At 31.9% G+C, this 13,649-nt stretch overlaps 2 protein-coding genes across 5 annotated transcripts in view; both read right to left on the minus strand.

The window, feature by feature from the left end:
* The window catches only part of LOC107174622 (receptor-like protein EIX2), a 92,534-nt gene that overhangs the window by 56,206 nt on the left and 22,679 nt on the right, over positions 1-13,649 (minus strand). Inside the window, exons 1-2 of one of the 4 annotated variants that reach the window (XM_052433574.1) lie at positions 7,347-10,264; positions 6,938-7,182 (exon numbers count right to left, since the gene is read on the minus strand). The exons of 2 other annotated variants lie outside the window; for them this stretch is intronic. In XM_052433574.1, coding sequence (XP_052289534.1) covers positions 7,354-10,257 — 2,904 coding nt within the window. In that variant the 5' untranslated portion in view covers positions 10,258-10,264 and the 3' untranslated portion in view covers positions 6,938-7,182; positions 7,347-7,353. Of the gene's footprint in view, positions 1-6,937; positions 10,265-13,649 lie in introns of those variants that run through there. One more of the 4 variants, XM_052433575.1, reaches the window with a different exon arrangement.
* The window catches only part of LOC102614135 (receptor-like protein EIX1), a 144,581-nt gene that overhangs the window by 21,315 nt on the left and 109,617 nt on the right, over positions 1-13,649 (minus strand). The window lies entirely within an intron of this gene.

Consider the following 13,649-nt stretch of genomic DNA (forward strand, 5'->3'; position numbering starts at 1 on the left):
GTTTTTACTTTTTTTTTTTCAATTTTCTAGAACAAAGAATGGAAATTTTTTTAAGGCTAAAATTAAAATGCTTGGCTTAATTCATGACATGCCCATACTAGACAGGGATCAGAAAGTTCATGGTAGCCAACGACTCTCTTTACCAAGATGAAATGGAGGCTTGTTGGTTAAATGTCTAAAATTTGAATTTTTTTTATTTCAAAATTTTTTAAAATTGTACTTTTTTTTAACTTATATCTGATTTTTAGACATTTACATTTGAATTTAAAAAAAGAAAAGAGTAAATTTTTATAACTTTTATCTAAGTAGGAAAAGACATGAAGAAGTAAATATTATATCTCAAAACATCTCTATTAAATATACTTATTTGCTAAACTATAAAACCTAATCCCTTTATTCATTTTAACTTACAAGGATATAGCTGTTAAACACCATATTTAAGATTTTTTTAGTTATAGAAACAAAAATAATGTCAATTATATTTAGATATTAAAAAAAAAGAAAACACATCATACAAACATTTGTATTCAAACCATCAGTTAAGACTTCCACCAAATTCAGACTGATTTTAAATTTCATATTAAAAAACTAAATGCGTCTTAATTCTTCGTGGTTGATTGGGGAAGACTTGTTTTATATTTCAACTTAACAATTAATTAAACAAAATTGCAAATGTACTATTACGCATCAGATTCATACTTGTCTACATATTAACGCCAACATGAGAGGCTCTGTCTCAATTAAAAGAAAATATAACGAATGATCTTAATTAAATTCTGAATCGCCCATCTATAGATACGTCCTCTTTCACAATCTGTCTTTATTTTATTAACATGTCCACAAAAGAAAGATTAGCGTAATTGTTTATCCTTATCGTGCATGTTATCTTCTTAGCTAGGGCCACCATGTTTATATATTGATTTTGAACAATTAATTTTCCCCTGACTTTGCTGCCATTGAAATTAGAAATTTCCAAGCAAGGGCCAAACGTAATTGTCCGCTGACTTTGAACAGTTAACTGTTGACTTTGCAATAATGCTTCTCTGAATTTGCTGTCTAGAGGCACGTACATATGCATTACATCATCCCTTCTGTTAGCTTAATAATATATATAGAAATATATTGGGAAAAAATTATTTTCATCCTTAGGGTTTAAGATAATAACTTATTTCATTCTTATTTTTTAAAAAATAATTCGTTTCATTCTTATTTTTTAAATAATAGTCTAAAATATCATTTCGTGAATTTATAATTAGTTTACTCTGAAATTCATTGAGGGCAAAATAAAAATTTTTAGTTAAATAAATATATAAAGCTTTTTAAAATAAAAATCTCAAGAATAATTGAATAACATTTGACTTTTTTGCATAAATTTAAAATTTAAGTATAACTTAATGAAACAAAAATAATACTAAAGAATATGCAACACACACACACATATATATGTGTGTTCATTAAAATCTTTTTTTAATAAAGTTAACCAAAATAATAATAATAATAATAATAATAATAATAATAATAATAATAATAATAATTCTTTTCATCAAGAATCATTGTTTATATTAAGGTCAAGAATAAGCTAAAAGATACAAAAAAAAAAACCAATGCATTATATTTTATTCTTTAGTATTTTTAAATGTATTTTGTTATGTATTTAGTGTGTATTGTTTTAAGTAAATAAAGGAGTCCATAATTACTTTTGGTAGAGTAACAGTACAGATTGATCATTTATTTATTTATTTCGACCATATTAAAGTTAAGAATAAGCTAAAGGATAAAAATAATAATCTAGTGCTTGTGAAATCTATGGTTTTTTTTTTTTGTCCTAAATGTATATTTTACATATTATTTAATGTTATTTTTTTCTTAAGTAATCCTTAAATTTTAAATTTATGTAGAAAGATAAATATTTTTTATTTGTGTTTGAGAGTTTATTTTAAAATAACTTATCGTTATTTAGAAATCTTATTTTGCCCTCAATGAATTATACGATATAATAACAATAAATTAATGAAAGGGTGTTTTAGGCTATTGCTTAAAAAATAGGGATAAAATATACTATTATTTAAATAATAAGGATGAAATAGGCTATTATATCAAACCTTAGGGATGAAAAGAGCATTTTTCCAAATATATTTTAGATTATAAACTTAAATAAGTTACGTACCTCTACCTCCAGTCATTATTATTTAAGTTAATTTTAAAAATGGTTAGAATTTTCTAGTCTATTCCTCTATATAGCCTTTAATTCGATGGGTAGTTCTCACGGAAAGTCGTATATAGGCTAGGCTAAGGACCCTTAGTCTATTTAATGGATGTCATTCACTTCCCTCCATCAAGAAAATGAGAAATTATCCTTATCTTAATTTTTTAGAAATATGGAACAACTATTCTTATCATAATCTAATCATAAAAATGTGAGTAGTCTGAATTAATCTCAAACTCATTAATGTGAGCCACATTAAGAACATGCATACAACACATACTTTGAGATTAGCGCTTATATTAATTTAATGATAATGCATGTAATACCTCCATGTCACCAGTTTTTGTTTCAGAGGTTAAAATACGCATAAGAGTACTTCACACAATCGCCAAATTTGGATAAATGGCACCTGAATTGTAACACCCAAGACAAATCTCACATCGACAAAGTACAAGAGAGATGTTGGGTTTATAAGAGCTGATCCACACCTTTATTGATAATGTGTTTTGGGATGTATGGGTATCCTAGAAACAAAACCATGCAACCTTATTAAGGCTCAAAACAGACAATATCGTACCAGGTTTGAGTTGGATCATAACATAAATATTAAATACCATTCTCGTGGAGCATTAAGAGAAAATTGCGATGTTAATAGCTTTGCTGCCTTGCTGCTTGAGCTTTTGACTGGCAAGAAGACATATGATTTTCAATGTTGCCTTGATGAAACTTTATTTAAGGATTGGGTCAAGAAACATATTGAAAATAATAGGTTTGTTGAGATAATGGACCCCATTGTCATTGGAATTCAACCGGGTCAAGGAAAAGTGAAGCAATTGCAAATTCATGTAGTACTTGCCTTGAAATGTCTCTCTGTGTCGGAAGAAGATAGGCCAGCAATAATAGATGCGAAGTTGAGAGATTAGGATCAAAATCACTTGCATACAGCAGGGAACAAAGACAGAGCTCCTCTGCTTCCTTTGTGATCTTAATTCCCGAATTGGCCATCTTCCTTGGTACCATTTCCTTTGATGTTAAAACCCTTGTTTTCATTTGCCAACTAAAGTCAAAATACTTCGTAGGTTTGTGGAAGTTAGATCAAGAACTCGTGTTTGAGAGTGTTAGATGACCGATCATGATCCTCCAGGACCTCACTTAACTGTTTGATATTTGATCAAGAATCAAAGGAATTAACAGAGTAATCAAATGAAAACAGAATCAACAAATCACAGAGAGTAATCAAATACAGAGTAGTTGAGGTTCAGCCTAAGATATGGCCCAAGTCCTCTTGAAGAACAGAGAAATAGCTTTGTTGATTATTCACGAACAAGTTGAAATTATAAAGACCTTGTTATACGGTACATAATTAACCAAATCGTAAACTTAATGGCTTTATATACGATCACAATTAGATCACACAATTCACCACTCGCCAGCCAAATCTGGCTTGGCTTCTTTATGCATTTATATAAACTGGTCTTATTGAAATGGGTTTCTTTTTTTTTCAAAATGAGTTAGATTTTAAGAAAATTTAAAGCATGGCGAAAATGAAGACACAGGTCATGGAGCAACAACATTTAACAGAGTTGATAGCAGATTCTAATGGTAAATATTATTGTATCTTCTCTGCTCAAGAACACGAGATACCATCTGTTGTGACATAAAACTGAGAAGTTTGCTTGTACAACAAATGCTGGTAAGCAGCCTTGATTTGTTCACTGTGTTGAAGCTTGGTGAGTCTATGACGTGCGGCTTGAATTCTTGTTTGCCTTGCTTCACCTTTGCTTTGTTGAACTTGATTGTCGCCTAGGAAAGCTTGATACCTGAGACTCGCTTGCCTTTTGTACCTTGTCATGTTCAATGTTTGATTTACTTTACTTGCTTCCTTCTTCCATTTGTATAATTTTTAATTAATGTATTATGAAAAAAAAGAGAATGTATATCCTCATGAATCAAAGAAACATGCTGGGAAAGAGTTAATTCAAAGCCTCAATCATAGGGCAATGACGCCATCTCTGTTTCAGATTCCTCCATCTGAGGTTGCCAAATGTTCTTTACGAAGCAATAACTAATATCATGAGAATTGAGAGTTGAGAGAACGCAACAATAATTTGGACTATCCCTCTGGCACGTTGTGCTATTAATTTAAACGAAAAGCCTTATCCTGAAATGTTGGATTGGTTGGGATATGGGAAACCAACCCAATTGCAGGCACTTGAATATCTCTTAATTCTTCACTGCATTCTTATTAAATCACCATAAGTTTATACCCATTTTGAGTTAAAAGTTATCAAATTTGTGGATGCATGAGACTAATTACACGACCCTAAATTTTTCATTTGACTCCAACTGGCTACTGATGTGGGCTGCAAAGCTGCATTAAAGAGGAAGGTGATAAGCCTTCACGCCAGAATTTGGCAGAGCTGTGAGTCTTGAGAGAACACAACTTGCAAAGGAGGAAATAAATTCTGGAAATAAAAGAAAAAAAAGACTGTCAACACCATAAGTCATCCAACTTAAATCTCCTACTGCCGTGGATGATCTTCAATCTTGATTTTGAAACAAAATCATATTAGAATCTATTAGAACCTGTAGAGTTAATGAATTCAAATATAAACCAGAGCAAACGGCAGCGTATTGGCTATCGGTTAATTCCGTTATGAAGTCACGTGAGGGAGCTCGTGATTACTTAATGTAAAACGACATGAAAGCTTGCGTTTTACTCATAACAGAGTGCGGACTCAAAAAAAGATTGAACCACGTTATGTCTTGCTCTCTCTCTGATTTTGTTTCTGATTCATTCTTTTCTGTTGTTTAATTTATGTTATTGAGTGGTTATGTCTGTTGAGACTGGAGAGGATATTGAATAGATTCTGGTTCAATTTTATTGCTTGTGTGCAACTTATGTTGGTCCTAGTCAAAGATCATGGGCAGAGTTTTGGTTTTATAAGATTAGCAATTCAATCAAATCTCTACATAACCGTAGTAGTTTATTTTAACTTCTTTCCTATTAGGATTAAGTTTTTTTGTTGCAATTATAGTTTAAGATTCTAATTAGATTAGAATTAGGAGTGTGTTGAGCTGCTATAAATAAGTGATTCTCATTAAATTTTTAAGCAAGCAATAATAAAATTAATTCCAACCGTTATTAATTCTTCTCTCTCTCCTCTGAATTCTTAAATTCCTCATCTTTTCTCTCTTGAATTCTCTTGAGTAAAACCCTAGAACTTAATCATCTTACCCTAATTTTCAACTTAATCAATTTGGATATGTAAAGCATAACAACTGTAACACTCCAAATTTATCACGTGTGGAGCACGTGGTAGTAGGAGGTTGTTTACATATCGAAATCCTTATACAAAATTTCAACCTGAAATATCTCAAATTTTATTAAATAAATCCACAAATTGAACACTTGGCATTTCTCTCTCAAATCATAAATGTAGCGAAAGTTTCAAAATTCTCCAATTACAAGTTCAGAAGACTAACAAGCTTAAAAGAAATATATACACACACACAAATAAAGAAGTATAAATTATTTAAATTTAGTTATTTCAAATGAGATATATCATTTAATTAAATAAAATAAATAAAATTATTCAAATAATAAATTAATTAATAACTTTTGAGTAAATCATGAATAAAAATAAATTACTTAATTAAAAACAATAAATAAATAATTTTTAAGTTATAAATAAAATGGTGTAATAAATTATGGAAGATATTATAAATGGACAAATATTTTTCTTGACAGTATCTAGTCCCAACTAAACCCACATAAAAATTAGGATTAGCGATCCCATGAATTTAGGATTAAAATTTGAATTTATTCCATTAGTCCAATCCCAGTAAGCATGCCAAACATGGTATTAATATTTCGTCCCAATAATTAGTCCAATCCTACAATTAATCCTAGCTCCCAAACATAGCCTATAAGCATTAACAATTTGGTAATATTATATATTCAAACACTTAACTTTTAGCCCCTGCAGCTTTGTTGCAATTTGGCAATATTATTCACCACTGTTGTGTGCTCATAGTGTCACACACAGAGCTAGCCTTGTACAAGGGGGGGAAAAAAACCTCTTAAAATTGCATCAATTATTTAAGCTTATGCCCCCACGAACTGAATTGAATGCTCTCACAAACTATATATCCCACTTATGTTTCTTTACAGTTTCTTATTTCTTCCCCTTGATTCTTGTACGTTGTTTTAAAGATTCCTACCATACTTGCCAAAATAGAGAGTAATGATGAGAAACGCTGAAATTGGCCATGGCAGTGAAAATGCGATGTAATATTAATGTGCGTTAGTAACACCTTAGTTATAGAGTTGGCCGGGTCTTGAACGTGATGGTATGTGATGATACGTTCGGAAAATTGATAAAAATTAGGATAGAAAAGTCGTGTGTGATATTCTCTGAAAATAATATTTAAGTCATTATATGTCACCATCATAGAAATTTAATCAAATTTAATCAATTACCAGTTCGAATACAGTAAGAACAAATTCTTGTAAAGTTCGATCTCTTCCTTCACATTTTAGTACCAATGATCCGGAATCGTACGAACCTACCACCTACTTTGTCAATAAGATTATTCTAGTTTAATTAATTAATTAATTAATTTTATCATCCATTTAGTAGTTTTATTAGTCAACAACTCTTTAAATAGAAAGATTCGATTTGTCTTTTATTATTTATTCACCCAATGAAAAGGAAAAAAGAGCAAACATTGATCAATAGCAGAGCAGAATTTGACTGCCTTTATTGCTGTAATGGATTAATAGCATAATTGAACTCTAACCAGAGTATATAAACGCATAGATGGACGATGGTCTAAGGAGAACCGCATACAAGTTTCTTCAAGCATACACCCAATAATACAATGTGCATCATATGAGTTAATTTTTTAGAAAGAGTCCAAATATCAAATGACCACTCTGAATAATAATGGCAAGATGCCATCCCAGAGATACCCTGCCAAAAAGATGGTGAATGAAAAAAAAAGAAAAAGAAGATGAACAATTAGTTGGCAGAACAAAAGCTAAGAGAAAAAGTAAAATTTAAGGATGAAGAAATTAATAGCACGTGAGCTGACAACAATGACTGAAAGTCTGAAACCCAATGTTAAGGAGTATTACCGTTTAGTTAGTTCTTAAACTTTCTTTGCAGTTTGGCAATATTCACAGCTGCTGTCACATAGACCCAATCTTTCATACCAGTCAGGAAGTTGAAGTAACCATGTCTCCACGACCTATTCAGCATTAAAGTTCCGCAGACTCCCCAGAATCCAACAAAGAAACCAAGAATCGAGCTCACGTAAAATTCGAGAGTTAGAAACTGATCGTCCTCATCTTCTAGAGTGTCTGAATCATCGTCTGTGCCTGGACTTGGAGTTGATTCTTCATCCGGACACATATTTGCAAGTGGAAGGCCACAAAGTTCAAGATTTCCAGCGTACACCGAAGCATTGAAGCTCTGGAGCTGAGTGCCTAATGGGATTTTTCCTGACAAGTTGTTGTACGAAAAGTCCAAGACGCCAAGACCACTTAACTGAGAGAGGCTAGATGGAATACTTCCAGAAAACAGATTTCTAGACAAATCCAGGAAATCCAATGATGTTAACTCACCAATCTTCGGAGTGATTGGTCCGGTTAAATTGTTTCTTGAAAGGTTTAAGGCAATCAACCCCACAAGATCCATAATCTCTTCAGGAATTGCTCCATCTAATTTGTTACTCGAAAGGTCAAGGCACCTTACAAGTCCCAAAGTACTTTTGTACTCATTTTCACTTCCTTTCCAAGTCAACAGTAAATTGACCAAATATTTATAGTAATATCCAATTCCAGGGAGAACTAAGAAAGATTTGGCGAACCCAATGGTAGGATTGGAACATCTTTCGTAGGTCATGGCTGAAAAATTATTGAAACACTTTGGTATATTTCCCGATATAATGTTTAAAGAAAGATCCAAGATTTGAATAAATCCCAGATGGCACAATTGATAAGCTATATTTCCATGAAAGTTATTAGATTTTAGGCTAAGAACAATCAAATTTTGTAGACTTTCCCCTATCCACGTTGGTATCTCACCAAAAAATGCGTTCTTCCCGAGATCCAAAACTCTCAGTTGGGAGCAATTCCTTAAAGATGAAGGCAATTCCCCGGCTAACCTATTGTTGTGTAAATTCAGTGTCCGAATGTTATTTAGGAAACCCATCGAATCCGGTATTTGTCCTGAGAATCTATTATTTGCCAAGTTAAGAACGAATAGGCTATCAAAGTGCAACCAACAATCAGGAAGCCCTCCAGACAATAAGTTACTCGAGAGATCTAAAAAGTTCCAAGTGTTTTCACTAATAGAACATAAGAAAGAAACTGATCCTGAGAACTTATTTTTAGAGAGATTTAAGAACAGCGAATTTGAAGGAAGTGGTGGAATTGGGCCCTCAAAGTGGTTTGAATTGATGTCTATACTAGTACCACCACTACGAGTACCATCAAACCTTAAAGACAATTCAGGAAGTTTACCCTTGATATGATTGTTAGAGAGATTTAAGTAAGAGAGTTCACTGGACAAATCCCAGAACCAATCAGGAATACTGTCTGAGATTCCAACATTGGAGATGTCAAGAAGTACAAGCTGATTCTGAGTTTGAAGCCATTTAGGAAAATGAGGTCCCATCTTGCAAGAGGCAAGACTTAACCATTTCAGTTGAAAAGGAGGAACCCAATCATGGCTCAATTTCAAAGTCAAAGAGTTCTCTTTCAAGTCTAACATCTGCAAGTTGGACATATTGGAAAAAAAAGTTTCAGAGATAACACCTGTGAAAGAATTCATACGTAGTGACAGAGACTCGAGCTTCGACAACTGGCTGAGGCTTTTGTCTATTGTTCCATTTAAACGATTAACGCCAAGCATCAATGCTTCCAGTGATGAAAATCCTCCAAGATGAGGTACTGGCCCCGTGAAGTCATTATAACTTAAATATAGCCGCTCTAGTGAATTCACCACGCATCCACCAGACAGATGTTGAATTACCTGCGAGAATTGTCCACTGAGTTTGTTTTGAGGCAAGTCTAACTTTTGTAAGCTACACATGTTTCCAAAGAATTTTGGAATCCCACCTTCAAGTTCACTATCAGAGAGATCAAGACTTTTAAGAGAAACCATGTGTTGAAAAGCCTCTGGAATTGAACCTCGTAATGAATTAGAGCCAAGGTCAAGATAAAGAATATTCCTACTAAGATTGAAAAGCCAAGGGTATACTGAAGAAGAAGGGAGATTGTTGTCAGAAAGATCAAGGTTCTCAATAGACGTACTCAAATTGAAGTGCCAAATAAACGATGGATTGATAGGTGGAAGAGCACACGAGCGTAGGACTAATGTTTTTAGGGAATGGAGCTTGGCAACTACTTGAAACCAATCACTAGATTTAGTGAGATTAATGTAACTCAGGTCAAGGTGTCTTAAAGAATAAAGACGAGAAAGCCACTCTAAGCTTCCCACACTAAATAAACTAGAGTTTTCTAGGTTGAGATATTCCAATCCTGAAAGGTCCCGCAATTTACGAGGGAATTCTGAAGGTGTGCCACAAGAGAGATTGAGGTACCTCAGTTTGCTGAGCGAACCAAGGAACTTAGGAACTGGGCTTGCACTGAAGTGATTGTTACTAAGGTCCAAATGTCTTATATCATGCAATTCAAGCAAAGCAGGACTAATTGTACCTTTCAAGACCTTCCTCTGAGCGTTTTCCTTGTCGGATGTTCGAAGATTAAGCACCTTGATATGGCCTGTTGTGTTGCTACAGCGGACTCCTCTCCATTTACAGCAGTCAATTTTGTCATCTTGTCTTCCCCAGGAAGACAGAACGCCATGTTCATCCACCAAGCTCTGTTTAAAAGTGAGAAGCGCTTCTCTCTCCTCATCAATGCACTTTATCGTTTTTTTGTTAGAATCAGCAATTGTGGGCTTCAATTGAAAAAACAACACAGAAAACAGAGCTATATTTTCAAATAGAAGGAACAATTTGGATGACATTATAATTATCATTAGCTTTGAGGATATATTGTTATATCGAAACTCCTGGACTCCATGCCAATTTATACTGTTGTGTATAATCTGCATCAATTATTAAAGCCAAGAAAAGTCTTCAGTCCGCGCGTTGATTATGTGTTAGGATATGAAAATTCATGACACGCCCATACTGGACAGGGATCAGAAATTTCATGGTAGCCAACTACTCTCTTTACCAAGGTGAAATGGAGGCTTATTGGTTAAAAGTCTAAAATTTGAATTTTTTTTATTTCAAATTTTTTTAAAATTGCTCGTTTGTTTTTTCAATTTATATATGATTTTTAAACATTTACATTTGAATTTAAAAAAAAGAGTAAAGTTTTATGACTTTTATATAAATAAGAAAAGGCACGAAGAAGTAAATATTATATCTCAAAACATCTCTATTAAATATACTTATTTGCTAAACTATAAAACTTAAGCCCTTTATTCATTTTAACTTACAAGGATATAAATGTTAAATAACTGTATTTAAGATTTTTTTTATTTATAAAAACAAATGTAATGTCAATTATATTTAGATATTAAAAAAAACAAATCATATATAGACATTTGTCTTCAAACCATCAATTAACACTTCAACCAAATTCGGACTAATTTTAAATTTCCGATTAAAAAATTAAATGAGTATTAATTCTTCGTGGTTGATTGGGGAAGACTTGTTTTATATTTCAGCTTAAGAATTAATTAAACAAAATTGCAAAAGTACTATTACGCATCAGATTCATACTTGTCTACATATTAACGCCAACATGAGAGGCTCCGTCTCAATTAAAAATAAATTTAATCAATGATCTTAATTAAGTTCTGAATCAGCCATCTATAGATACGTCCTCTTTCACAATCTGTCTTTATTTTATTAACACGTCCACAAAAGAAAGATTAGGGTAATTGTTTATCCTTATCGTGCATGTTATCTTCTTAGCAAGGGCCACCATGTTTGTATATTGATTTTGAACAATTAATTTTCCCCTGACTTTGCTGCCATTGAAATTAGAAATTTCCAAGCAAAAGAAAGATTGGAAAGATTAAGTTCTGAATCAGCCATCTATAGATACGTCCTCTTTCACAATCTGTCTTTATTTTATTAACACGTCCACAAAAGAAAGATTAGGGTAATTGTTTATCCTTATCGTGCATGTTATCTTCTTAGCAAGGGCCACCATGTTTGTATATTGATTTTGAACAATTAATTTTCCCCTGACTTTGCTGCCATTGAAATTAGAAATTTCCAAGCAAAAGAAAGATTGGAAAGATTAAGTTCTGAATCAGCCATCTATAGATACGTCCTCTTTCACAATCTGTCTTTATTTTATTAACACGTCCACAAAAGAAAGATTAGGGTAATTGTTTATCCTTATCGTGCATGTTATCTTCTTAGCAAGGGCCACCATGTTTGTATATTGATTTTGAACAATTAATTTTCCCCTGACTTTGCTGCCATTGAAATTAGAAATTTCCAAGCAAAAGAAAGATTGGAAAGATTAAGTTCTGAATCAGCCATCTATAGATACGTCCTCTTTCACAATCTGTCTTTATTTTATTAACACGTCCACAAAAGAAAGATTAGGGTAATTGTTTATCCTTATCGTGCATGTTATCTTCTTAGCAAGGGCCACCATGTTTGTATATTGATTTTGAACAATTAATTTTCCCCTGACTTTGCTGCCATTGAAATTAGAAATTTCCAAGCAAAAGAAAGATTGGAAAGATTAAGTTCTGAATCAGCCATCTATAGATACGTCCTCTTTCACAATCTGTCTTTATTTTATTAACACGTCCACAAAAGAAAGATTAGGGTAATTGTTTATCCTTATCGTGCATGTTATCTTCTTAGCAAGGGCCACCATGTTTGTATATTGATTTTGAACAATTAATTTTCCCCTGACTTTGCTGCCATTGAAATTAGAAATTTCCAAGCAAAAGAAAGATTGGAAAGATTAAGTTCTGAATCAGCCATCTATAGATACGTCCTCTTTCACAATCTGTCTTTATTTTATTAACACGTCCACAAAAGAAAGATTAGGGTAATTGTTTATCCTTATCGTGCATGTTATCTTCTTAGCAAGGGCCACCATGTTTGTATATTGATTTTGAACAATTAATTTTCCCCTGACTTTGCTGCCATTGAAATTAGAAATTTCCAAGCAAAAGAAAGATTGGAAAGATTAAGTTCTGAATCAGCCATCTATAGATACGTCCTCTTTCACAATCTGTCTTTATTTTATTAACACGTCCACAAAAGAAAGATTAGGGTAATTGTTTATCCTTATCGTGCATGTTATCTTCTTAGCAAGGGCCACCATGTTTGTATATTGATTTTGAACAATTAATTTTCCCCTGACTTTGAACGGTTAACTGTTGACTTTGCACGGTTAACTGTTGACTTTGCAATAATGCTTCTCTGAATTTGCTGTCTAGAGGCACGTACATATGCATTACATCATCCTTGTGTTAGCTTAATAATAATATTAATAATATACATAGAAATATATTGGGAAAAAGCTCTTTTCATTTATAGGGTTTAGTACAATAGCCCATTTCATCCTTATTTTTTAAAAAATAACTCGTTTTATCCTTATTTTTCAAATAATAGCTCAAAATACCCTTCCGTGAATTTATAATAGTTTACTCTATAATTCATTGAGAGCAAAATAGGATTTTTAGTTAAATAAATATATAAAGCTTTTTAAAATAAATATCTCAAGAATAATTGAATAACATTTGACTTTTTTGCATAAATTTAAAATTTAAAATTTAAGTATAACTTAATGAAACTAAAGAATATGCAACACACACACACACACACACACATATGTGTGTTCATTAAATTCTTTTTTTAATAAAAGTCAACAAAATAATAATAATAATAATAATAATAATAATAATAATAATAATAATTTTCATCAAGAATCATTGTTTTTATTAAGGTCAAGAATAAGCTAAAAGATAAAAAAAAAATTCTAATGCATTATATATTTTATTCTGCAATATTTTTAAATGTATTTTGTTATGTATTTAGTGTGTATTTTTTTTAAGTAAACAAAGGAGTCTGTAATTGCTTTTGGTAGAATAACAATACTAATTGATCATTTATTTATTTATTTCGACCATGTTGAAGTTAAGTTAAGAATAAGCTAATGAAAGGGTGTTTCAGGCTATTGCTTAAAAAATAGGAATGAAATAGGATATTATTTAAATAGTAAGGATGAAACAGGCTATTGCATCAAACCTTAGAGATGAAAAGAGTATTTTTCCAAATATAGTTTAGATTATAAACTTAAATAAATTACGTACCTCTACCTCCAGTCATTATTATTTAAGTTAATTTAAAAAATGGTTAGAATTTTCTAGTCTATTCCTCTATA

The sequence above is a fragment of the Citrus sinensis genome, chromosome 9 (genome assembly GCF_022201045.2).
Source record: "Citrus sinensis cultivar Valencia sweet orange chromosome 9, DVS_A1.0, whole genome shotgun sequence".
In the NCBI taxonomy this organism is placed as follows: Eukaryota; Viridiplantae; Streptophyta; class Magnoliopsida; order Sapindales; family Rutaceae; genus Citrus; species Citrus sinensis.